General features: G+C 45.5%; 1 protein-coding gene across 1 annotated transcript; it reads right to left on the bottom strand.

The window, feature by feature from the left end:
* Nucleotides 1-6,948: 6,948 nt before the first annotated feature.
* Nucleotides 6,949-21,840, bottom strand: ADCK3 (aarF domain containing kinase 3; the record flags this gene model as incomplete). Its single annotated transcript, XM_010285242.1, has 10 exons — nt 6,949-8,364; nt 8,842-8,928; nt 9,713-9,778; nt 10,539-10,646; nt 12,520-12,661; nt 13,534-13,627; nt 15,002-15,083; nt 16,294-16,434; nt 17,584-17,669; nt 21,718-21,840. Coding segments are annotated over 10 exons (1,223 nt in total), but the record flags the coding sequence as incomplete, so codon positions are not given.
* Nucleotides 21,841-27,643: the final 5,803 nt, after the last annotated feature.

Raw genomic sequence — 27,643 nt, 5'->3', positions numbered from 1 at the left:
TAGGTATGTATATATTCAAAGAAAAAAAAAGCATTGTGTATGCAGCAGAAGATGGATGCTTATTTAAGAGAGCCTTTAATTTAAGATTTGTGTTGTCCCTGTTTTCATGCTCGGTAATATACGGACTTGGAGGCCTGGCCTAAAACCTTTCACAGGACAGATGTTCCTTTTGCGTAGCGCTCGGTGCACTGCCGGGAGAGGTCCCTGCAGTGCTTTCACAACTTTTCTTCTGGCAGTAGCATAACTGAAGCTGTAATTCCTACTTTCATGTTAATCCCCACCCTTTGCAAAAATGGTAACGATTGGAAAGCAGCCCCCTGCCCTGACAACCAAGGGCACCAGTCAGCCAGGTGGCTGCCCTGGTTTCTTGTGTGCTAGCTGTGCAGCTGAGGAACCTTACAGCATGCTACAGTAGAGGTCCTTAAGGCAGCAAGGGAGTTCAATTAAAACTGTTTCCCTGGGTCAGCCTTTGACCAGGTTTAACTCGGACGGGAGCAGTCTTCCACATCTCCTTGACCATCTCTCACCAGAAAACTGTTACTGTCGTTACCAAATACTAGTTGCTAATACACATCAGCCAAATGAGTGCCCTTAGCCCGAAGCTAGCCATGCCTGGCTGTGCTGTCACTGTAGCAACAAAAAACCTGAAGACTGACCTCACACTGTTCACACTGTGGTAGTCGAAGATGCCTAATCACCCACAAATGCCATGCTGGCAAGGTTGGTTTTCCTCTCCCTCCTCACCCGTGCTGTGGGTTTGTGCAATTTGCAGCTGTTTCTATGTGCTCACCTGCTGTTTGGTTCCAATAGCAGGTCAGGTTGGAGGGCAGAAAGTATTGCGGTGGAAGACAGAGCCCACTGAAGTTGCAAAAATAAATAAAAAGCTGAAGCTGGTCATGCAGTCAACAGAATAAAGTGAGAGACTGATGTACAAATGGATGGTAAGAGGAAGATGTCTCTTCAGTTAGCAAGGCAGATGTGTTTTTCATTTGGGAGTGTGTTCAAATGAGCCTCTCTTCTCAGTAGTATTGTTGCTGGCTTTATACTATGACCATACTCAAACACGTAAGGGCTTTTTGTATTTAGAGTACTGGGTTTTGTGGGTTTTGGAAACTTGTTATGGCTCTTATTAAACCATTCCATATTCTTGCAGTCAGCAGTATATAGTGTTTCACCCACACAGACATTTGCAGTTTTCCAGTTTCTGTCTTCCCTAATGGAAGTTATAGGTGAGATCAAACCATGTACAGTAATTTCCAGGTATGATCTAAATGTGAAATAGGGAATGAGATACAGATCATATAATCTATTCAATCACGCTGGGTCTCCTAGGTGAGATTTCTCTTTCACTCAGAATCAAGAGGCTTGTTCAAGTTTAAGCTCATTCAATGTTACTTTGGAACAGGGATTCGAGAAATTTTTTTTAGAAACCATCATATCAAAAGCCTGTCTCTCTCCTGTTTGGGTTTTTCAGAGTAGCAAGCTGGTTGTGGTGTTTGTTTTCACTTCAAAGCTACTACTTTTGCAAGCCTGGCATTTAATATTGAAAGCTTTAGCAAACAGCTAAGCACTTGAAATTAAGTTCCTCCCAGAATAGTTTTCAGTCTTTCTGAGGGACAGATAGGTGGGGCCTTACTGGCATTATTAAAATTCCACATCAGCTTCTTTTTAAAGGCTGCGTATTGCTTCAAGTATAGCCACTGCTTTTTCCCCACAATTCCCTCCTTTTGGTGAAGCATGTCCACACACTTCTCAAAGCCTTTGCAGACTAGTTTTGTATTTACTGTATGTTGTATTTAAACATTAATCTTATTTTGATGTTGAGAGAAGGCATTTAAACAGCAGTCATTTAAGATAGCGCAGCCTGCGTGACAGTCCCCTGAGAGAGGATCACAGGGTCTTTTTTGTGGATTTTTTTTTTTTTTTTGCAGTTGAGCTAATGCTCTATCTGAAAATGGAACCCAAAGAACCACGACACACCAAACAATTAAATGGAGTAAACCCCTGTGTTTACTCTGTTACGGTGCCTGCAATCTATTAATATCAAAAACTGTCATTTTCAGGCAGAGCGTAGGTCAGCTGTGTTACAAAAACCAAGCTCCAGAGGATGAGAGCTCCACGGGCCTATACTGTTTATACACCACAATTTCTAAGCCTTGGCAGTCTCCTTTAGGATTACTGTATTTAATCATTAGTTTGGTACTGTGCATTTTTATACGCATCTGTTCAAAAGAGAAACAGCAACTGTTCTCTCAGTTGAAAAGCAAATGACCACATCACTTATTTGAAAAGAGAAAAATTGTCCTAGGACTTGAATAGTTTTATATATTTGGGGACCATTTGATTATACACTCAATTTTAAACCACACTCATCTTTTTTTGTTGGGATGGACACCGAAAACATATGCATACTGTAGCTGAGCTTTTTCAATACTCATTGGGCTAGGAAAAGTAACTTGGTCATTTGAACTGTAAGACTCTTGACTGGTATCTCAAAGACAGTTGTCTTTTAAGGTTTGATGTTTGCTACTCTGCACTGTAGCATTGCTTCACCTTGACAGTTAGAGGGTTGCATTTTGTTCAGGGAGCTTAAAACCTCCCACTGAATTTGTGACTGTAGCATATGTTCTCTGTACACAAGTATGTATCTATCTATCTAGCTGATTTTTTCCTTTTGGCTGAGACTGAAGGTGTTTGCATTTTTGACACAGCTTAAACATATGGGTTGTTGAGGTTTTGCTTTTTGTTTTTTCTCTTTTGATGGCAACAAAGGATCTGAACAGATTCAGGCAGCTACTAAGGACTCCAGGTTATAGAATGAAAAAAGTTTGGTAAATAGTTTTCCCCTGCACGTGCACGCACACAGATAATGTGGCTTCCTTCCACATTTCATAAACCCAAAAGCAGGGTTATAGTACTCTCTTCCCTATTGCCTTTGACCTGTAGAAGACAGCTGGTGGTTTAAAAAACCCAATGCATTCCTGGGGCTGTGGTGAAGTAATTGCTGCTTTTCCTCTCGGTTAGTTGCTGTGGCGTGTTACGAATGTGCATTTTGCCCATTTTAAGGAGTTTCAAAACTGAGTCAGGAATGTTCTCTCTCTGATTTGATTCTGATAAAATTACAGGCCAGGTGTGTTATTCTCAGGTATACGGCAGAGGGAAGTTAAGGGTCTTGTCATACCAAAAAAAAGTCCAAAAAGCATAGCGTAGCTATAGAAACGTAGTTAAACTGTACCTAACAACTGGTTCGCAAAGTGTGTCAGCCTTTCAAAACAAAGCAGTTCTTGGAGTATTAACATAGAAACAGATTCCAGCAGCATATGTGTCTTGCATGGCCAGACCTTGAATGACAGGAAAAACATGCTCTTGGGTGGAAGAAAGTTGTTGGGCTGCTTTTGGCATTTTATGCATACTGTTTAATTTTAAGTGACTTTACATTAAGGGTAAAATTTATTGCAGTGCAAGTACCCACACCTCCTGAGCCTTAGCCTGAAAATCAAAGTAAGTGGCACATAGTAGTAGTAGCTTCTGCTGTGGGTTTTTTGTTAATAGGAGTCAGTTCCATGGAGGAAATGGGACAACTTTTGGCACCCTTCCGTGTGCTTTGTGTTCACATGGTATTGGATAGACAACCCCAGAGGCCACTCTGCTGCAGGCTTTCCAGCCTAAATTCTAACTCTACTTTGTCTTTCATTCCAGCTGCAGCTCAGTACAACTTATTTTCATTCTGCATTTAAGAAAGTCTCATCCACAGGGAAGAAATCCACAAACAAACCAGTGTTGGTATTTCAGAACAATTATACCTGCCTTTTTATGTATGACAGTTTCATATCATTTATTTTTAAAATATGTTTTTTAGGTTTTTCATTGTAATATTATTGTACAGTTTTGCATGGCATAGATGTAATCACTTTTTTGTTTTAGAGTATAAAAGCTGACAAGTGTGCGTGTGGGGGAAAGATTCTGCTTTTTGCCTCTTCTCACTGTTTAATGCCCTCAACATTGTAGGGGACATTGTAAGAGATTCTCTGCTACAGAACAATGATGTAGATTCTTTTGCACAGAAATATTTAAGGTGGAAAGTCAACAATGTAAAAATGACTTACCACCAATATTTTATGTTGGTAACACACTTAATATTAACCTACTTTGATGTACTGCAATAAAACAGGGAACTGTTAGAAATGCAGATGTTTTGTCTTTTTTTTCCCACCTCCCCATGTTAAGCTTTGAGGAGGAGGAAATGGAAAGGGGAGTAACTGTTCTTGCAGAAGATAAAACCAGCATGTTGTAACACATCTACACAAGTACACAGTGGGAAGAGGAGGAATATATGAGAAAAATCAATGTAGCTCTCAACTTTCAGAAAAAAATTACCGGAACCTTTTTGAAAATTCCAAGCCACCTTCTACTCTGGTATAGTGAATGTCTTCAACTACAGTTCTCCTGACTTTTTTCTTAGGTCATCTGTTTTTTGTCGGTATTTGTAGTCATTGTTTCTGAGGTTCCTCCTTCATTTAGTTACATATCAACTGTTTCAGCTGCTCTTGTGTTAGACACTGGCTTCTTACTTGTTTCTGAGCTACCAGCATCAAATTGACTTTCATGCATCTTAAAATACCTGCAAAGTCTTGCATATGCCCTGACTCTTTCACATCTCCCACCAGTTCCTCATAAGTCAGCCTAGGATTTTCTCTGTACCCTTGCCTGTTGGTAAATGTGCTTCAGTCACACCCCACCCCCCACCCCAGCAAGAATACAGGACTAGACTCTTACTGGTCCTGTTGTTGCCAGCAATGGCCACAGGCTACCTTTCTCCACCAAAAGTTCTGACCTTGTCTTTCACCTTCAGTCTCATCCCCCTGCTCTAGTTCATGTAGATTGAAGCCTGTGGTCTTATCCCATCTAGGCCACCACACATCTCTGCTAGCTGCTGTAGCTCTGTGAAATACCATCTGTTTCCTGTGCTCTGACTTCTTTTACAATCACTGTTATATTTTTGATTTCCCCGAGTTCCAGTCGCACCATCACAGCTGTGAAGGTCTTGGGAAACGGGCCTTCTATTGTCAAGGGAATGGGACATTAGAAAAGCAGAAAGTGAACTGCACGTTAGGCTTTCTGTTCAGCTCCTCAGCATTCACTTTCTGTTCTGACAGAGTACCCAAGCTGACTAAAGGAAGGTATGAACATCACCCCTACTACATGTAGGCTGAATCTTGATACTTCAGAATGGAAAATCCCAGTCCTCACAGAAGCAGATTTAACCTCCAGCTTGCCCTGGGGAACAAAGAACTGTTTTCTGCAAGAGGATTTTTCCAGAATGCAGAAGCTTGCTGCAGTAGAGAAGTGTTCATATCCTCAACCTACCTGTGTAGTTTAAGCAAAGGCACTAAGCTGGTACAGAGCAACCAGCAGTGATCAGGTGTTCTTGCTGCCTGTAAAATGTCATGACTTACTTGCCTTGAAGCCAGAGCACAGTGTTTCTGGCTCACTTTTTCTCCACAGCTGTTGGTATCTCTCAACAAAACTGTAGAAATTAACACCTTGACAACAGAGACAAAAGGCTAGGAAAATGAGGGACTGAGCTCTAATTAACTCTCCTAAAAAAAGTAACATCTTTCTTACATTCTGCTAGTTGCTACCTTTTAGGCAAATGCAAAACCACCCCATTGCTCAGCTGATGTTATTCTTAAACATGCTGTCTCCCCAGGGAAGGAAAATGTTTACTGAGAATTAAACACTTAGTTATGCCCCAGCATGGTGTACAAAAGATCTGTGGTCACATGAACAAGCACATACCAATCATCTCACCTAGCTGTGCTTATTGGAAAAGTGAAGTGTAATGCTGTATCAAGTTATTTTGCATTCTTTGCAAGTTCTCCGAATATACTGGCTCTGAATCTTCAGTGTTAGAGATTTTGCTCTGAAGCTCACCTAATCCAATTCCCTTGTCTTTTTTTTTATACTTTGCTTTTTAGCCTTTAACATAAGCATTTATAACAAACAATTCTACTGTTTTTACAGCTGCAAGGTCTAGATCCAAAGGTGAAAAACTAAACACTGTGTCTCAGAACCCAAAACAAGAAGGAAAGTTAGTTAGTTACTCTGTTAGTGTATAAAGTTAAACAGCTTAATGCCAAACTCTTACTTCACTGAACAGCAGTTGACTCTTCTCAAGCGTTAGGAATAACCTGAGGAGTACTTTTAGTTTAGTACTGGATCTTTCTCAACCAAGACTTAAATGAAGCAGTTTGTATGTTTATGATCTTGGAGCAAAGGAATACAATAACCTGTCTTCCTCTTTCTCAAAGATCCCTCCATGAGAGAGACCATTTATTTACTTACTTAGTTACTTACCTGTTCTTTACCTCTGGAAGTGGCAGCAGTCAGGATTTCTTATGTACTGAAGTATAAGATCATACAAGCTCTGCATTCCTGGGCTGTGTTAACTGAGTAGGACAAGCTGAGTTTACTGCTAAATACCTGGCACTTGCAAAATAAGCACATCATCTGCCTTACTAGTACCAGGTAAGCATCAACTCCAACAGCCCCTCTTTCTTCACAAATGGAGGAAAGGAAAAAAGACCTGTGTCCAGGAGACTGGTAACAGAGTGATTAAACCAAAAAGGAAAACAAGAAAACAAGTCAATTACCAGGGATTTTCATGGTCAGACAGATGTTCAGGCTGATGTCCCTCTGGCTCCTGGTAAACTTGTCACCATCACTGTTAGCACTAGTGACACAGCTGCAATGGAAAGATGAAGGAATAAATAGGCCGTAGATAGATGGCTTTACAAGGGTAGTAGTGATTCTTGTTGCAGTTGTTTGCTCAAAGAGCAGACTTGGAAGCTGCTTCTGCTCAGCTCCTGTTTATCCCACAGAACAGGGCATGGTTCTCTTGGCTACTCATCACCGCCCCAGAAGATGAAAAAACTGCAGGCAGAAGGCCCACCGCACAAGCACTTTTTTATTGAAATCAGGAAGTCGTACAGGTACAGGCTTTGTACAAAAATCTAAGGAAGTAAATTTCCTACCTTGACTCCAATAGTTTAAAACTGTGCGTCTGGTTTTAAATGTGTGACATTTCAGCAAAAGCATGAAATGCTCATGAGAGACATTACATGTTTGTCTGCCTTGCCGTAAGTTAGTTGTGCATTACAGAAACACAGACAGACTAGGTTCTTGGTTAGAAGTCCAGCAAGCAATTGGTGTCAGAGGTGTAGCTTATCTAACTTGCCCTCAGGAAAGCTGATACCTATCAGACAGTGAAGAATCCCACTATTTGTGCTCCGATATAGCTCTGTTGATTACGTATTTGACTCCCCGAACTGAGATGGGGTGTGTGAGTGTACATGTGTGTTTAAAAGATTGGCACTCAGTTCCCAGATTTTTAAAATATTTCCTATGTTTAGCTTGCAAGCCAGGAAGAGGCAGAAAGCATAAAACTTCATCCTATGTACACACACCCCCCCACCCTTGCATTACATCAGTGTCAGTAAAATCCAGGAGGGTTCTTAGACTGCCACCACTTGACTGTCTGACTGACTTACAAAAATGGGGGGAAGGTGCTGAATGTGTCAGTGGTAGGGTCCACCTTAGTATTTCATTCTGTAATTCACAGTATGAAAACTACTTTAATTTCACCTTAGCATGAAAGAGGGAAGAGTTTTAAAAAAAAAAATATTTTTGGAGAATTACAAACAGGTTTCAATATTAAATTCTGCTCTTGTCTTCCTTCCCCTACGCGTTAGAAAACCCAATCAATATGCAGCCACCATCACAATGTTAAAAATGCATTCAGGGTAGTCGGCTGGTGCCTCGAAACAGTACAGAAGCACTCAAGAAGATAGTTTCCTGCAAGCTGCAGACTGTACTGGCAGTCAGTGTAGGACAGACACAGCATGAAAGAACAGCTTTGTCCTTGTGAAACACACACTTGGCTTCCAGGGCACAGGCTGCTGCATCTCAAGAGGATGGAGAGCTGGGGTGCAACACATGGGAGGCTAAAACGCTCTCTGCAAGGCTCAGATGAACTGTGCCCTCAGAACAAGACATGTTTGTTCATTCTTACTACTCCTCTGGCTTCTTGCCCCTACTGCTCCAATAGTTGCTATATGCCTCTTGGAACATGTTTTTGCAGGGAATTTTGGCCTTCAGTTTGGTGCAGATAAGGAAAGAGCCCCCCATCTTCCGATGAAGAGAGTACGTCTCCTCTGGCGGAGGGATAAGCCGATGCTTCAGCATGACTGGGATTAAACCATGGATCTTTTCAGTGGTGCTTTGGTTGCCGAAATCAAAAGGTTCCTCAGACGCAAAAGCCTCTCCCAGGATGAGGACAGCATTTAAGTGGGCATCTTCCATTTCCTGCCCGAAAGGAAAGAGGCATAAGTAACATCGCTAGCCATCTTCACCACCAGGGAGGAAAAGAGGAAATGCTAGTGCCAACAGCAGCAGCTCAGCAGAAATACCTAGTCAAACTCACAGCAAAAGTAACCTCCAGCCCCCAACAGGCTGATGAACATTTGGTTAATATAGTTTCAAGCAACTAAACCTTCCAGAAGGCCATGTGCCCGGTCATGAAACTTCAGCAGTCATCACCACTTGCTGGGGGAGTGACAGTGGGTTTGGGGCTGGCTGTATCATCGTTGCTGCTCCCACTCTGACCAAAAGGACGTGAGAGAACAAAAGCTAAAACCTTTTTTGCCCTTCACCCTCCTCCTCATCAACAGGGCTTTCAGACCAACATTGGCTTTTACCACATCAAGAAATCTGGGGAAGTCCACAGGCCCACAACAAACTTATCGGTGGCCAACACTAAAAGCAGATCCTTCTGCTCCATACCTTGACTTCATAGCCAGTGAGGAATTTCATTTCGATGGACTTCTTCAGTACTCTCTCTCTGTCCATGTCAGCAGCTGCCTTGATTACCTGAATAGGAGGAACATTTTCAGGAGAGCTAGGGCATGACTGAAAAATGTTTTGAGTACACAACTACTACATAGGCTACAGGTACACATGCTGCCTGCTCACTTCCTTGCCTCTGCCCTCATCTTCAGGGGTCTGCATGTTAGCCAGTTTCAGAGCTACTGGCAAAAAGGCACAGCTGCTGGCTCTCCAGTGCTCTTCCCAGAAGGGCTACATATAGCCCAGAGAACATAACTGACATCAGAAAAGCTTCACAAATCAATCAGCTCCTCCCCCAATAAAATTATGAGCCAACTGTGAAAAGCTTTAAGTGATGTCTGCTGGCCCCTGCAGCTCCATTTATCAAGTGCAGAACATGGTGAATCACCAAGGAAGCACAATATAACTTCACATAAATTTATCAGTCTGTAAACGAGTTAGAAATCACAGGAAGAGACAGTGAACAGAACAAGCAATTCATGCATACCCTCATGTTAAAAAAAAAAAAATCACTGAATTCTGAGTGCTCCGCTGCCTGAGTCTCCCCGTAAGCAATATTACAGTTCTCCATATTTGTCGTGCAATTTAAACATCCAAGCTCGGGTAGCCAGAGTCTTGCAGCAGACATGCAGAAGGCTATGGTAGGGATGAAACAGGAAGAGAGATCTCTCTCTTGCCTCCAGCCCTGTTTCCCTCCACACCCAAAGTGGATTGAAGTACAAAGTGATACAGCTAAGAAAGAAGCAGAATTTTGAAAACACTCTAAGACCCGCAGTGCGGCACTCTAGGACACAGTGCAAGTCCTCACCTCTATGTAGACATCTGTGAACTTCTCATCAAACCCTCGTGTTGCTCCAAAGTCCAGCAGGGCCACCTGGAAATAGACAAACCCATCTCTATTGCAGTGTCAACCCCTCAAGTGGAGCCTGACCTTAAAAAGACTCCTGCTGTCTTCAGGAAAGTCAGCTGGCTGGAGAGCCTTTCCACTGCAACTCAGCTTCAACCTATCTATCTCCTTTATTCCCCGACAGCAGCACAAGCATTTGCGCTACTACATGGCAGAGGAGGTATGGCCTGTGTTCACATTGTCACATCTGCTCAGCTGATAACTCCACTCAGGCTTTCTGTGTGGGGACAGAGCAGCACGTTCCAACATCGACCTCAGGGATGAACAAGCAATTCCATCTGACCTGCAGAGCACAAGCAAGCAGCCAAACCAACAAGCAGGACATCTGCAATTGCTTCTCCAGGCACCCTTATCTTCAGCAGAGCACAAAACAAGAGCATTCAACTACAGAGATTTGGCTCAGGAGCACCCTGGTAGAACACTGCCAGTTGCAACTTCCCACTGACCAGCTTCAAAACAGACCCTGAGGCAAAGCAAGTAGCTGCGACTGGATCTAAGGCCAAAGATAGGCAGACAGCCAGGGTTACAGAAGCCCTGCTCTCCTACCCAGACCAAGTGACAACAAGTGGCAAAGGGACAGATTTCACTATCCTACCTGCCCAAGGCTCAAGGACAGGAATTTGAGAGAATCTCAGTAAGGGCTCATTAAGCTCTGGGAGTGGGGAATAATCAAAAGCTGGTGAAAACCAGCCCTTGTACAGGCAGAACAGCAGCTGCTTGGGCTTACCTTGTGCGACTGCGGGTCGTAGAAGAAGTTTGACCAGTTCGGGTCAGTCTGCATGTACTTGAACTCAAACAGCTCACGCAGACACAGGACCAGGATGTTGTGACAGATCTTGAAAAGCAAGGGGAGAAAGAAGCAAGTCAAGAGGGTAGTAAGCCCTTCTCACAGGTGTAATTTACAGCAGGCAGTAGCACACAGGGAGCACATCACCATGCTGGCAGGAACTATCTGCTACATGCTGCAAAACTCCTGAAGAAGTGAGAGGGAGCCTCAGCAACTCCCAGCCCACACCTGCCAAGGGACATCCTTAGCAGCCAGCACAGATGCCATGCAAGTTTTACATCAGCCTGAGCTGTAGTTCTTATCAGCCTCAAGATGTGCCTGCACAGAGGCTGCTACCCTGTACCTGGCAGCTGAGAACAGCAGGCTCCAGGGGTCATCCAACTGCATGTGTTACTTGTGTCCTGGTCCTGCCTTTTACCTGCCCAGCTTTGACTACGCACTTGGTTGTTGCTTTGTGAGTAAAGGAACATCTTCACAGTGCAAAGAGGGATCCAGAAGCTAGCCTACCCTGGTGGAAGGTCCTGCAGGACCCTAGCCAAAACAAAGACAACGCAGCTCACGGGAAAGGAGATGCAGTTCCAGGGCAGTTTTACGATAAAGGCCCAAAGAAGCTAGAGGAGAGTCTCCTCCTCTAAAGCTGCCAAACAATATATGGAGCTAGGTCCAAACCATTACTGAAAGAGGTCTTCACTAGATACACACACTCACCATGTACTTCTCAACAAAGTCTTCTGCTGGGCTCAGCACTGACCCAGCTTGAGGGAGGAGCGGCAGACCCACACCTTGGAACTGACAGGCAAGGGGGAAGCAAGAGTAGCAGTGCCTGAAGAGCCCACTGCTATATTACAGGCTACAGCAGAGCTTTTCTGTGAGGGTATTTAAGCTGGAGCCTGTTTAGCAGAAGAACTACCAGCCTCATTCTGCCCCTCTTCAGCAAAACTGAGTGAAACACCATCTCCAAGAGGGAGGGAGAAGAGCACCAAATGCAAGCCAGACCCTGCTACAGGACACTGCCATTTGTGTCAGAAGGCTGTGGGTCAGACAGGCCAGTCACTTATAGGAAAGAAGGGCTGCTCCTGCAGCAACAAACCACCTCACAGCCTTTTAAAAGTAGCCCTGATGATACAGCAGCTCAGAGAGGACAAGCCCTAAGAACAAACAGCTCAGGGGTCACAGGGAGCCAGCTCTGGCATAGCTCCAAGTCCAGTATGGCACTGAGATCTGTTTATCTAGAGGAACATACTCTGCCCTCTTCCCCAGTGACCTGCTAACAGCTGACAGCTCACACCAAGACAAAAAAAAAATTAAAAATCCAAATACCAGGACAGTTATTTCTGCTACTAGAGCAGCTGCTTGTCCCACCACAGCACTCCAATCCCTTGCTATATTCAGCACCACCGCCTACCCATCCCCACATCCCCCCTCCTGTTTACCAAGAGGTACTTTTCCAGCAGCCCAGTGCAGCACAGGTCAGTCCCGCAGGAGGAGATGACACCTAAATGCTTGCACAAGGGCAGGAGAGGATACTGCACTCCTGCCCCAAAGAGCAGCTGCAAAACAAGACCCCTCTCCCCTAGCTGTCAATCCCTCCCAATCTTAAGGCTGTCAGAGAAACAGGGCATCTAAGAGTTACACAGCTAGGCTACCTCACCTTCAGCCACCATTGCCATTCACTCCTCCACACCATCCCTGCTGAACGCTGGCACCTGCAAGGCCTAGACCAGCCTGAGGACACTCCACCATCACTGCCAAATTCCCTACATAGAAATCTTAGAGAGGCTCCAGACAGGCCCCAACTCCAGCCCTGCTTTGCACCGCTCAGGGTTTGCCCTTCCACAAAGCCTGCCCTGGTCTATCGGTCACCAGGCAAGCCGAGCATGCTGCTCTGAGCCAGGGGAGAACCAAGACCACCCCACAGTACCTCATTTCGAATCTCCTGGCTCAGTCCTACAGCTTGATCCAAGGGGAAGCCAGGCACCAGCTCTGTGGTCAAGACATGCTTGCTGCACAGCTCATCCACTATTCCTGGGACATAAAAGAAGGGGTGGTCCTTCAGCAGCTCCCTAGGGGATAAAGAAGAGGAGAAGGTTAGGAGCCCTGAGAACAGATAGGCCCCTCCGCAACACCTCATGCGGCACACAGCCCCTTCACGCAACCTCTCCCCACACCCTGGCTGAGGCTGCCAGATGTTCTCCTCAGCAGTTACAGTAGGGATCAAGTGACCAGAAACCAGGCCAGTGACTTTCAGCTGCTGCTGGCTTCTGAGATCACATCTCCTGCCACAGCAGTGACATTAGGAGGGCTCCAAGCTGGAGCCCCCATCAAGGGGCACTGGGCTCTTTTGCTCAACCCACTTGGCTTCAGGGCCAGACTACACACATGGAAGAAGTGGGCCTTTTCCAAGGGGAGCGATGCCACAGCGGCAGTTCTGCAGAGGGGCAAGAGGGGCACCCAGCCTCCAGCCGCTCTCCCTAATCCAGCTTTCGTGTAAAAATAATCTGGACCTCACTGCTACAGCAAGCCAAAGGAGCCAGCAGTGCTGGTGGCATTAATTGATGTCAGAGAGCTGAACTGAAAAACCTCCTAAAGGGTGGGAGAAGCTTATAACAGGCTGACATAAGAGTACACAGAACAGCACTGTGACCCGGCCTCAAGGGTTACTGCAGTACCTTCACACGTGGCAAAAAGGACAAGCTCGCACTGAAGGAGAGAGGATATGCTATCACGTTTCAGCTGACTGAAAACATGCCTGGCTGAGACAAGGTGGTAATTCTAGGGGACAGCTAAGGTCACAAACACACACCACCCTTCCCCTCTGCTACATCCCAGGGCACAGCATCCATCTCCCTGCTGTCCCTGAAGTTAAGCAACCTCTCCTGCGTTTCACACGCACGTACAGAGGCAGGAGGGGTTGAAGGCAGTGCTGTGAACCTACTGGAATTTCCTTGCGCAGTCAGCCTCTCTCTGGTAGTCACACTCCAGGGCCAGCTCTCTGCTCAGGACTTCAATCAAATGTTCAGGGAACAAACCTGAAAGTCAAACAGCAGAGAAGAGCATAGGCTTAGAAAAAAAGGACAGCCTCAGGCTAAGCTTTGCAGAGCTGCAGCTGAGGAGCAACCTGCTATCCAGCCAACTCCGAGCTGAAGAGTACAAGAGGCCCCAGAGAGCCAAAGAGTATTTCCAACTAGATACAGGTTCTGCAGGTAATCCCAAGCTACGCAGCTGCTCCTAAATCAAGGTACATCCACACCACTCTTGTACAGCTGGGCTCCATCCTCCCCAGCTCCCACCCCACAGCCCAAGCTGTCTGTTCCTGGTATTGGCACGGCTGTGCAGAGACACACACCAAGGAGTAGAAGCACCCAAACGCTAGCCTGGGTAAAAGTAGCAAAAAAAGCTCCAAACCATATCTGCCTACAACTGGGAGCAGGCACTGCCAGCCTGAAGCAGTCAGCAGGACTAAGGCTGTGAACTGCAGCAGCACAAAGCCAGGGCCTGAGTTGCCAAGTCCAGTCTTCTCAGTCTTGGAGCTGGAAAACTGATCTACTCTGGGGCCAGACACGGCTGGGACTGCAGCAGCCTGTGCAGGGCCCTGCCCAGCCACCACAGAAAACAGTCCCAGATTTTGTCAGCACCCGGCCTGATTTTAAAGCAGTATTTGTACAGTCCCACTAAGATTTACAGCTGCTGCAGACAGGTATTTGGAAAAAGAATGCCACATCCCTGTGGGAAAAGGGACTTATCTGTGTGCTGGGACACCAAGCAAGCTCCAAGTCTGACAGTTCTCCACCTGACTACAACTCTGACTGGGAAGAACAGAAAATGGTAGGCATGGAGGGCTACAGCAAACATGGAGAAGAATGAGTTCTGCGAAATGTATCAGGAAATAACAGGAACAAGGCAAGTTTGCCCACGCTTCGTGCCTAGGAAGCCATCAAAAGTGAGTATACCCAGGCACTTTATACTTTGCCAGGAGTCCATATGGGTCCTCCACTATGAAGAGCACAGAGAGACAAGTGCACATTACTCTGGCAGGTGCATGCATATACATGGCCAGGAAAAAACAACATGGGTGCAGTTCCCACCCCACTGAGTGGACACTGGAGCAGGTACATGCCCAGCAAAGGCAGTGGCAGCTCTGCTGCAGGAGAGGGGAGCAGAGCATTGCTCCCCAAGTTGGCCCTGCACCCACTGCCCACATCTACTACCTCTCCTGCTTTCTGCAGAAGATCTGCTCCTGGGCAGACTTAGCAATTCTTAAGTCCTTTTCACTGTTTCCTCAAGGCTGTTTCCTTCCTCCAGTCTATGGAGAAAAGGAATGCAATGCACTGCTCGTAAGGGGTTGGCAGAACTCAACATGTGCCAGCAGGGACACAGAGCCTGCCAAGGGTCTCTGTCTTTACCTTCAGGGAGAATATTGCTCATGCTCAGGACAGTCATCAGGTTGTTAACATCACTGTTGATGCTCTGGGCGACTCCGGGGTACTGCAGGACAGAATGGGAGAGCACAGTGTTGATGAGCAAGATAAAAACGCCTTCCAGCTCAACATCCACTGACCCCCACAACACAGCCACCTATAGCCTGGTAATGAACCAGGGCATACCTGAGCCACACAGCCCTCCTCTGAAAGCTTATTTCAAGCCCAGCATCTAAAATGGGACAGATAGACAGGCTAAGATGCAGCTTGCAACCAGAACAGCTTATTCAGATCCTCTGACAGGGACTCTTCCAACACATGAAAGGTTCTCAAACACACAATTCCCACAACAGCTATGGCAGTCAGTCACTTCCTTACCACAGCCAAAAGAACATTCCACTGACAGCCCCAGAGTGTTTCACACACAGCGGCAGCAGGGCAAGCGGTGAGGCCCCAGCCCAGGCCTGGCAAAGGTGCCTTCTTCTGTTCTCACTTTGTCTGTCTACAAGGGAACCAGCCTACACTGCTGTGGAGCAGAATGTGTGCTGATGCCACAGGGTTAGCTTTCTGTTGCTATTACCTTGGCCTAACTTCAGAGAGTACTTTGGACACAAATGGCTTAAGAAGACAACACCAGTCCCCATCCATGTTGTTTCTAAAGTGTCCCCACTTTACAAAAAAAGACCAACTAGATGACCAGCTTTCCGCAGGACCCTGCTCAGTAAGCAAGGGACCTCACTCCTTTGGATTATAAACCATGCTGTACAAAGAGTTTCAGCTCTAGAACTTAATTCTGTTAGAAATGCCTGCTTGAAGTTGCTGACAGCTTTAGTGAGAGTTCAGGAATACCCTCCTGCATCATCAGACTGCCACTGCTCAACAGTTAGTGCCTGCATGTCACTTAAAAATTCTTTAACCTTTGGGCTGTGGCCAGAAAGGGGGCATGTGGCATGTGCACATCCCAGAGAGGGGACTGACCTGTGGAGCAGGTAGGACCCTCGCATACAGCCCTAAAAGTACAAGCAATCCCTCACCACTGTTATCCCCAGGCTGCAGAGGTATACCTATGAGACATCTCCCACTCATCCGGAGTCAGAGACTGGCTCAAGCTACAAAACCTTTTCTGTCTTTCCCCTCTGCTTGCACTAGGCAAGATATTGTTGGACCCAAATTTTCACTTGTATTAAAATGTTTCTTATCTGGCTAACAGTATACATACTTATGCAGCTCCCCTGACCTTCTATGAGGCACAGCCAAGGCTGGTCTGTAAAACTCACCTGGATTTTCATGGCAACTTCTTTGCCATTTTTCAAACGTGCCAGGTGAACCTGACCAATTGAAGCAGCAGCAAATGGGCGTTCTTCAAAGGACTCCAGTTTATCCCTCCAGTTGGGGCCAAGATCATTGTTCAGAGTTTTCTACAAATAAAAAGAAAGCATCAGGGTATGGGAAACAAAAAATTTAAGATTTTCCCTGTTGGAAATGACGTTCCTCTAAGGTGACTCACACAGCCTGTAGCAGTTCTGAGTGCCTGTACCCTGCTTTCTAGATTGTCCTCCCTTCCTCCTTACTGCACACCATCACGAGGAGTGGTCCAGCCAGCAGTACTCCCCCAGCACTAAACATGCTGCTCAGATCTGTGTGAGGCTCTGTTGCTCTGGTGTAAAGCACAGGTCTTGAGCACAAACACTGCTGCCTTAGCAGTGCAAAAGTCCCCTTTTTGGTGCCACTTGGTGTCTTCCAGAAAATGAGCACATAGTTAGATACTTCTCCTCTTTCACCATGCTGCCAAGCTGAAAAGAAGCAATCCAGGCATGCAAGAGTGATTCTCTTTAAGGCAATATTGACAATTAAACATCACAGCCTGCTTTAACAGCTTTTTTTTGCTACACTGCCAGACTGCCATATTTAAGTTCTGGCTCTGCTCAGTGTCTTTCAGAAAACAGGTAGTGCTGGCAATTCCTTTTGCATCACCCTTCACATCTTAATTTACAGAGGGAAGTAGAGAGAAAGAGAGAACATGTACATTGGGGAAAGCAAACTTAGTTTGCTTCATTCTGGCTCTTCTTGAAGGTGGGTTAGATTTAACCCAAAAAGGACGGACAAAGTTGCTGTTAATTTTCCATCAGACTAAGCCTTATAAGTCTATTTCTAAAATGGGATGTAGGCACTTCTAGACACTGACTTAACACCCATGAGAAAGACAAGAGAGAGGAAACAGAAGAGGAGGCTACATTCAACAAAACCCTATTATCATATTTGCATGCAACACCCTGTTCCATCGGCATAGTCTCAGGACATTGTGTTTCAGGTCCTGTCTGAATGCAGTCTCAGGACCCTGCATTTTTCCCCTCTGTCTAGAGCTGAGTTTAAAGGTTTTGGAGAGAAAAGGCAGCACATAATTGAAAGAAGGAGTCAGAAGTTAGCCACAATTGAAAATATGCAGCATTATTGAAAGAAAACTCTTAAAAATCCCCATCCACCTCCCTTACTAGGGTATGTCAGAGGTGACACTTATTCTGTTATTGTCCCTCCTCCCCTGATAAGCAAGAAGGAATAGTCCTCACCATCATCTGCTTTATCGGCATGAAGTCAGCACTCTGACGTACACGCTCAAAAATCCTCTGGAGATGGGGGTTGATGAAGGCATCATCTGCCAAGGGAAAAGCACAGGGCAGTCAGTGCAGGCATTCTCCAGTTCTTTTTCAGCACATAAAGAAACATGCACCTGCATTCAGACAAGCCAGGTTTTCCTGCCCCCAAGCATACCCCAGTGAAGGTTTTGTAAGTAATTCTAGTTCAGAAACTCTCCAAACCCAGAATTAGCACCTGAGACGCACCTCTGGAGGCATCACACATTTAGAAATGAGCCAAAAGTCCTGTGCACAAGTATCAAAATAAAGGGAAAAAGCTCCTCCTTCCTTTTTACTCTTGCAAAAAAACCCTATATATTACCCAAACATCTCCTAAGCTACCCTCCTGCTGCAGCAGGAGAAAGTTTCTGTGTACCCCCTCCCAATTACCAAGGGAAATACAAAGTATGGATATGCTAGAAAGCATGCCAAGAGACTTCTTATGCTTTGGAATCAAGCATCAGCTGTCAGAGTGTTCCCTGGCTTTGTCCAGCAGCACTGCTGAGAGCAGTGGGCAGCTCTGCCCAGCACAGAGGCTTTTGGTGTGATGGCAGGTTGCACAAACCCAAGAGCGGAGTGCTCTGCACAGCCTCTGTCACCCACCAGCCCACCTTCTTGCTGACAGCAGTACAGCATTCAGGCCTAGGAGAGGCCACTGGGTGATAGAAACACAGATCACAGAAGGAACTCTCTGGAGAGTCATCCCAACACTCGCAGGTTCATCGTGTGGTATAAACCAGTTCATTTTAAGGGGCAGCAACTTCTATAGAAAGCTGTGCAATGGTAAAACACCACTTACGCAAGTATTGAACTCTTGGAGAAATCTGGAATCGGCATCTGCTACTGTAAATAACTACCCAAATGCAAAGCAACTACAAGTGGGCAGAAAACACAGCCGAGCCAAGAGTAAGTTATTTTAAGAGTCAGAAGGATTTAGCAAGCAAGTATTCACTCTCATAAGAAAGAGGAAGGGTAAGGGCACCTTGAAAGATTAGTCCTCTCCTTTGAGCAAAGGCTTCTACAACAGCACAGAGAAAAGCCACCAGTTCTGGCAAACTTTTCATTTCATAAAGACTTATGGAGAAATTAGATTTATCTGCTGCTCTCCCAACATTGGAAAAAAGTCCAAGCTACCAGCCTTAATCTTGAGAACATGCACTTGTGACATTCAAATAAAAATCTATCATTCCTCTGCATTTACAAATGCACGTACAACTGTGAGTCTATCCCAGGAAACAAGAAACAAACAGCTACCTTAAGAGCACTGTTCTGGAAAGAGGAGTAGAAAGGAATGACAAGGAAAAGATACATAATGCAGAGACATAACATTAACACTCAGCATTTTTTAGAAATTCCCACTGAAGCCATGAGCAGCATTTAAAACTACTAACAAAATCCCACTGTGGAATCAACAGGAGCTCCCATTCTGTCATTGCAAGACAGAGATTAACAGGCTTCTCAGGAACAGTGAGTAAAACTCCCATTGTGACGTTATAACCCTGCAAGAAGGCTAGACATTGCATTCACATGCACATTCCAAACACTGAAAGAAACTTCTGCTCTATCATCAGTGGTGTATCACTGCCAAGCCTCTGAACATTACCAAAACTATTCTCAGGGGTATGTGAAAATACTAGCCACCATGCTGTAACATGATAACCTGCACCTCCTAGGATGACTGTGCAGAAAGAGAATGAACCTCACTAAAAGTGACTCTTGCTTCCAAGAAGTCATTTGTGTCAAGGTATCAGGGTCTGCCACAGACATTTAGGATTAACTTCTGTTATTTTGCTTACTGCTGACATCCAGTAAACTCACAAGATTATTTCAACCTTTAGTCTGAGAGGGCATTCTTAACTGGGGCTGCTTGACCACCACTTTGTTCATTAGTGCAACACCAAATAGCCAAGAAACCTGCAAGTCCAGGTTGACTGTACAGAAACTCAGCAGCAGTGTTAAAAATCAGTCATGCTGCGGAGGCAACTCTGACAAAACGAGGCTTACAACATGCTGATGAACAAGGTTTTACGTCTTTGTGGTAAACTGATGAGGCCCTACCAGAACAAAACACAAAGCAAGAGTCAAGGCAAGGCAAATGCAGCTGCTTTTCCAACATCTTCCAGAGCACATGCCCCAGAACATGGGGTAATTTTGGGCCCTTGGCATCCTTTCTGAGCATGACCTCCAGGAATGTGGGTGCCCAACAAATACACTGACTCCCAGAAGCAGACATCAGGGTTTAAGGACACTGCTTTGTAACTTCTGGGTGGTTTAGTTCACTTGGACAAGGCAACAGAGCCCTTGTGCTCAATTAGCACACATCCCTGTTAATCAAAGAAGCCAATTCAAAAACTCACCAGGCCACAAAGAAGCCCATGAAGTGGCAGGAACTGTGTGAAACCCTCCTGTCCAAACAGCCAGCCCAAGAACCAGATACTCCACACTGTTGGAAGTGTCTACCTTATTTCACCACAGCTGTCCCTCAGCAAGGTTACCAGGGGCCTATGTTCTCGCCAGGCATTGCAGCACTCCACACACTCATCACAAGAGTCAAATGAGGGCTGGGCAGTGCCACTGAAGTTGCTAAAGGCCTGTATGTTCTTGACACCCAAGTGAAGTCAATCCGCAAGTGTTTGACACTCCTGCCAGAGCTCAGTAACATTAGGAGAGAACAGACAAATGACAAAAATCCAGAGCATTTCTGCTCCTCAGAGCTGGCCTTTCACAGCTATTCCCTCTTCACTGACATCCAAGCCTAGGGCAGCTGTGACCAGGCTCTAGGCACACACCTGGTGCAACTCAATAGTGTCTTAAGAATTTTCAATTTAATCTCCACCTATGGTAGACAAGTTAACTTCAGAGCTGATTTCCAGACACTCACCCCACATACCAGAAGCACTGGCCACAGAAAGCAAGGAGCACAAGAGCTCCTCCTGGATCTACACTGTGAACCATCAGTCTTTGGCACCTAGCAGATTCTAGAGGGTGAGAAAACAGCATATGGGTGGCAGCCTTTGACACAGCAGCTGCTGCCTCCCACCTAGGTTTGTTAATGTTGACATCAGCCTGGCACACGCCTAAACCAAGTGATTAGCAAACGAAGAACGACGAAATGCCACAATGAGGGTTCTCTGGAACAGGGAGCTGGTCTCCCTTTATTGGCTAGCCCAAGTTATTTAATACAATACTAGATCCATCCTCATTAGTCAACACCTACAAAAATTTAAGTAGAAGCACAAGCCGAGCAAGCCAAGTACTTCAAGCACTCAGACACTGACTCAGTTTCAGTGACATCTTGAAAGCTATTTCCAGACAAGTGTAACAGCTATTTTTGGCTGGTTTTTCCCTTCCCTATCAAGTTGGGCAGGAAGGTGAAATGAACATGTCCAGATAAGGTTTGAATTCAACACACCTGCTATCTTCCAGGAGTAATCTAACAAGTTCAGTGCAGACACTGATGTCACTAATGCCTTTACCTGTGGTCACTGACTTCAGAGCCTGATGGAGTAAGTACCAGTTTGAAGCCTTCTCAAGATGAAAATGAGTGGTTTATACCTGTTAAGATGATCAGCCATACTGGCCTTTCCAGCAAAGCTTCAGTACAACAAAACATGGAAACCATAAACATGCTGTAATGCGAGAGGGCTGTGGATATAACCTTGACCACTGTTGGTGAACAAGAGAACAGGATTGTGTTCTTGTCATTGTTCTCCTTCCTAGCAGGACACCTGTATACAGAGCATGATATAGCCCTGCTTCTCAACAATCACTTTCAACACAGGCATTAAAATTCAAAGAGCATCACCTTATTTTCAACCAATTTCACTTGTGTGCCTGACATAATACGGGCATTAGGAAAGTGGTGGTATATAGCGCACACATCTAGTTATTTCATACTGGGATTAGACTGAACTGAATCAAACATATCTCCATCACTGCTCTCACATGAGAAAGCCACTTGTATAGTCTCTCCACATCCACCTGACACTGATTACAGACAGCTGACCACGTATCACAAGAAATCAATTGCTCCACCTGGCAGCAGTGCTGAGGATAGCTACCACTTACCCTGGATGCTTAACATCTGTCCCAGCTTCAGTGCTGCTCCCCGGACCTTGCACAAGGTTCTCACAATTCTTTCTGCATTGGCCTCCGACAGGAACGGGCTGGAATCCATCACTGCTTTCTTTCCTGAGGAGAGAAAGTGTATGGATGAAGAGCACCCTTACCTCAGTGAGCTCAATCCATTGTGTTAGTCCACATTCAACAGATTTTCCCTTCCCCAGGGAAAAAAAGAAAAAACCACACAAACACAAACAAACTAGGACTACACTCAGTGCCTTCACTGCAACCCAGGAGCATGGACTGCACTTGGACACACATGTCTTGTGCTTACTTGGACACTGCTGGCTTGAAGGCCTACAGCAGCAAGTCACACCAGTACAGACATCCATGGAGGCTATGCAAACTGTCCAGGATCCTGGGCAGATCTTGGTGCTTGAACTCGCTATGCCAGCTAGCTCAGCCTAAAACACTATGCAAAGGTCTCCCAAATCCCACGCCATAGGCTGCAGTGCAGCCATAGCCTCAGAAGAGCAGTAGGGATGAGCCACAGCAAGGAATAATTATCAAAAGCTTTGACAGCACACTGGGATAGACTGAAAAGTAGCTGGCACTGCTGAGGGTGGGAGCAGGGATTCACACCAGCACCAAACCTCCTTTCTCATACCCAATAATTCTTGCCTGAAACAGATTCATAAACACGTATTGCTGTGCAGTTGCACATCCAGAGTGTGCACTAGGCATCTGCAGAGAGCAGGCACAACCTTCACATCTCAAGTCCACAATAACATTCTTTCCTAATCAAATGGCAATTTACTGTCTCCTGATGCACAGGCAAAAGAAACTCTCCCAACACCATAACCCCAAAACACCATAGCTGCATACACCATTTTGAAAAAGCAGCAGACTGTACATATGTGATGAGGTTAATCAAGCTAGTCAAATCCAGGGAGGCTGGAGATAGTCCTCACATAAGAAGCCCAGCAGGACCTCTCATCTGTGATACTACGCTCTTGGATAATTGTGCTAGAAAGGAAATTTATTCCTGTTGTCAAGATTGCCAACCTTTTTTCCCCTTTCACATTCTCACACATGCATGGTGTTCCTCACCACGTTCTTATGGGCACCTTGCTACTGAGAAAGATGCTGCCCTTAAACAGAAGAACATCTCAAAGTAGCTAGTCACTTGTTCTGACTGCATGTAGAGGTTGTGCAGGGAGGAGGCCAAACCCTTCCGTCCTTACTCCCATCAGCAGTTATGCAAGCATCAGCTTGCACAGAACAAGGCCCAAAATATACAAACACACACATTCCTGTCCCCAAGAATGGGTAAAGGCTGATGTTCAACAGTGATCACTGCAGCCACAGACAGTGCCACAGTTCCAAGTATGCAACATGGGTTTTATGTGGCATAAGTAGCACTTCCCCTCCACTTTAAAAAAAAAAAGAAAAAAAAAGAAAAAAAAAGAGGGAGGGAAGGAGACCCTGATTCCATTTCCCCGATTCCATTTCGTGGTCCCTTTGGGAGAAGCAACCCAAAACTTCATTTCCAGGGCAATGCCCAGTAGAGCAGGGACAGAGGGGCCACGCAGGCAGCCGCCAACCCTTTCTCTGGGGGCTGCAGATCAGCTTCTGCTGATGCACAGCCAAGCAGGAGGAAGGTCAGGTCTTACAGCCAGGCTGCAGGGCCCACAGCTGGTATGCTGATCTTGGAACTACATCTTTTTTTTTTTTTTAATACTTCAGAAGAAAGGGTACTAAGGATGGAACAGCTGAAGCCCCCATATACAACAAGCAGACCCCAAAAAGGCACAGCAGCTGTAACAGCCCTGAAGATCTCAAGCAGATGGAAATGACTGATGTGTCATGTAGTGACTACAGCCAGTAAGAGATCCGCTCCACCTCCAGCTAGCTCTCAGGAAGGTATACTGAGGAAGCTTAGACCTGCCAGAGGACAGGAAAAAGTAGTAAGAGTCAGACTGAAGTAGCTGCTGTTGAAACTCTGATGGCTCACACAACTTGGTACAACCTTCTCAAGGCACTAAGCATGTTACTGAGCTGACAGACACTCTTCAGTCCCTGCAAGCAGCTGGTTTGCTTACAAAGCTTTCCCTAGAGAAGTGATACCACTGAACTCTCACTGGCAGTGCACAGAGGTGCCAATCACTGCCCTCCCCTGTCCTTCAGCCCTCCTCTCTCTCCTTTACCTGTTTCATGAGAGAGCAGCAAGATGGCAATGCATGTGGGACATCTATCTGTACAAATCTCTATCCTAAGTAAAGAATGTACATGAAGGGGAGAGAGGAATAAAAACACCATGAGGGAGCACACAGGACAACTATCCTGCTCTTGACAGCAAGATGCAGAGAAGCAGAAGGGGCCCAGAAGTCACCATTTGCATCACACACAGCAATCCCCACAGCACATGTTGCTCTGGATCCTGGATGTAAGGAATCTGAGAGAATAAATAGGTAGAGCTGTGCAGAGCAGAAGGATCTGGCTTTGCCCACTTGAAAAGCTGGCTCTGGAGAGAGGAGTGCTTGGAGCCATCTAACAGAGCTCTGGCTCTCAACAATCCCATCCCCACTGTCCCATCAGGAAAACTCTGTGTCCTTAGCAATGATGAAGCAAATAATCCCTCGTATGAGCTCCATCAGATACACAAGAGCTAGGGGAAGTATCAAGTCAAAGCTTTACCCTTCTTCACATTACCTGCCCACAAACACATCCTCCTTTGAAGTGTGCAGCAGGATAGAGGAGTTAATGATTAAAGTCATCTCTAGAAGCCAGTGAACCCTGACAATTTTAAGAGTCTTATCAGAGCAAGAGCCAAACACAGGCACTCCCCATCCTCTTCTCCTGGCATGCTTCTCATTGAAGTCAAGCCCAGAGGGGCACTACCTGATCATTAGGGAGCCCAACAGCACATGATCAGCTGCTGCTTGTTTATGTACTTTGCTAAAAGTGGACCTGAACAAGAAGGTGACCTGAAAGCAAGAGTGAAAAGCAGGATTATGTAAATGGCAAATGGAGAGAAGACAGACATAGGCTTCTAAGGCTAGGTGCAAAGGAAGTGGGGATAAAACCCAGCACAAGTTCATGAAGAAATATGCTGATTTTCAGTACATAAATATTTTTCCCAAAGATGGCTGGCACCTTTTGATGCTACAAATTATTTCCTCCCAATCAAACAGTTGGGTTTTTTTAATCTACTTCATCAGGGAAAGAAAAAAGGCAAATAGAAGTCACATCTAAACAGGCTGTGTCAACAAGGAGACCTCAGAAATGCAGGATCCTGTAGCCATGGTGCCTGGAGGCTGTCAGCTCTTCCACAGCAGAGGCAGCAGGCAGACACCCTCAGGAGTGTTTGACCCATGTTTTCCTTTCCAAATCCAGAATTAGCGTGAACCCTTCCAAACGTGTGTGCATGTCGCAGCTGCATCACTGCTTTTCCACCTCCTTTGCTACTGTCAAAGGGAGAGCTTTGGGAAACAAACAAACTTTGGGACAAGGGAAGAGTCAGGAACATAGCCTAAACAGTTAGGACTGACAACTCAAGTAGATGGCATTAATCCTTTGCATAAGAAAACAACTCTACATTCAAACCTAGGCCAGCTGCCAGCTCTTCGGGCCTCTGCCCGGCCTGGCATTTGCACAGTGCCTAGTAGAACAGTCTGGTACAGGTCATTAATAAGTTATAAAGTTGACCTTGAACCCAGAGTCTCTTTACTAGTAATGGCAGCTATTTATCTAGGCACTTGTTCATTTTTATTCTTGGAAATTTATTCTACCCTCCCATTCCCACCCCATGTCAGCCTTGCACTTTAGATACGCACTCTAAATACTGAGACTGCCATTAAGGTCATCAGTGACCAAGGAGGTTATTTTTAATTAGCTACATCAGCCTACCAAGAAAATTCTCACTGGAAATCAAATATAGCCATCCTCTTTTTAAAAGAATAAGATGGACCAAGCCACTTAAAGAAGTTAAAGAGGGCAGTATTAGGCTCTCAAGCACTTAAAAACCAAAACAACACCCAAAACCCTGCACCTACTCACAGGAATTTGGCAGTGGGACGAATTTATGTCCAGGACATCAGGCTTGGATGGAGAAGGGAGAAATTCAAACTCTTGCACCACGTGTTTTTGTTCTAGGATAAATCCCTTAAGTGAATCGTTTATGGAAACTAAGACAATCTGAGGCAGAGAAAGAGGAATGGCCCTGTAGCTACTAAACAAGGATGGGGAAACTGAGCAGGAAAAGACAGATCAGCACTAGTGCAGTTGCTAGAGAATGTGCAGGAGAGTAGGCATTCGTGGTCCTTCCATTTGATAACAGCAATGGAAAGAAGTACAAGCCATGCTCTAGGATCACTTGTAGCTCAGGAGTTTCTGCCTTGTGGTTTTGTGACTGAAGGACTAGCGTTTCCATTTTAAAGAAGTGTAAACACTTCCATTTGTAGTGACTGGACAAGATGAGGGTAACCAAGAGAAGGCTCTTTCCCATCACTCCTGGATGCCAGTGAAAGCATGAAATTCTTAGGCATGCCTTTGGGCATATACATATCCCACTTGTTTAACTTCAAAGTGCCAAGAAGTTACTATTAATATTGCAGCAGTATAGAGGAGAGAAAAGACATCCTCTACCAGCTTCCAGAGAACAGAACCGTATGTCATCCTCAGAGATGGGTCTTAGCCCGAGCTTATGGTGCTGGCAGCCAGCAAACTTGGGACAGAAATGCCTCAAACTGAAATCGTGAAAGGGGTACAGAGGTATTTTTTAAAGAAATGTAGAGGTATCTATGTCAAGGTATTTCCCCCAAGAACAACTAAGGCTGGTACTGCCAGAACAGTAGAGAAAATGGGTCTTGGACTCAAAACTGTGTACATAGCCACAGTATGTATGTATACATGTACACTCTGACATGCATTTTTGCAGGAACAGAGCCCATGGAGCCTTACCCACCTGCAAAATCCTGTGAAAAAACACATCCAAAGACACTAGCTAGAGGCTGTAGCCAAGTCATCTGAAGACCCTCCTGTGTTCTTGGTCTGAGGAAGCTCCAAGAGACCAAAAGGGCTGAAACAGTCTTTTACTTCTGCCTCACCTCAATATTGCTGCTGTCGTTTTCTAACTCCCTTGCCTAGCATCAAAGCCAGCAGCCCTCATTGCCTTATTCTTTAATCAAGGTTCGTTCAAGAAAACTACTCTTTCCAAAGCATGACTCAGGCTGCAGAGAAGGCTTCTGGCACCAAGCTGTAGTTACAGGGGAAAATAATCATTTCCGTAGCAAGAAGAAGAAAGTCTGAAGGTGCAGTTGCTTTACTGTGAGGAAAAAAAAGTGTCTGTTGCCCTCTAAAGAATCCTTTCTCATGCTGTGAGGAACAGAAACAAAGCTCATGTTATTCCCTCAAGTTTTATAGCTCTGCAAGCTCATGTTTTTACTTTGGGGTGTGCCCAATTAGAAAATAATCTGGCAAGCAGAGAAATACCAACAGTTGTGCAATTCCTCCTCTGTTAAAAGCAAAGCAAATCATCAACTTCCAACAGGTATGAACAACCTGTCAAACATCACAAGCATTGAAAGCAAAAGCCTTCAAGGATTCTCTGTATGATGGGCCATGTTTGTCTGAATGCATGCTTTTAAATCAAAGCAAGGAAACCCACCCAGCCTCAAACACCTCGGGTCATGGAAAGTAACAACAACTCTCTGCCAAGGATCCTTTTTCTCTGCTGGGCTGCTCTGCATTGCCTAGCTGTACAGGGAATACAAAGACGCAAGCATTAATAAGTAATGTCCTGGGTGGCACACCAACCCTACCTTGCCCCTGTCCCCCAGCCACAGGGAATGTGTTTCATCAGCTGGGGTGTTAGGTTTTGGCTTGGCAGTAGGGTTGTATGGTTTTGGTATGTTGGGGGTTTTGGGGGGGG

Source organism: Phaethon lepturus, unplaced genomic scaffold (genome assembly GCF_000687285.1).
Source record: "Phaethon lepturus isolate BGI_N335 unplaced genomic scaffold, ASM68728v1 scaffold40390, whole genome shotgun sequence".
In the NCBI taxonomy this organism is placed as follows: domain Eukaryota; kingdom Metazoa; phylum Chordata; class Aves; order Phaethontiformes; family Phaethontidae; genus Phaethon; species Phaethon lepturus.
This window is presented reverse-complemented; position numbering and strand designations above follow the sequence as displayed.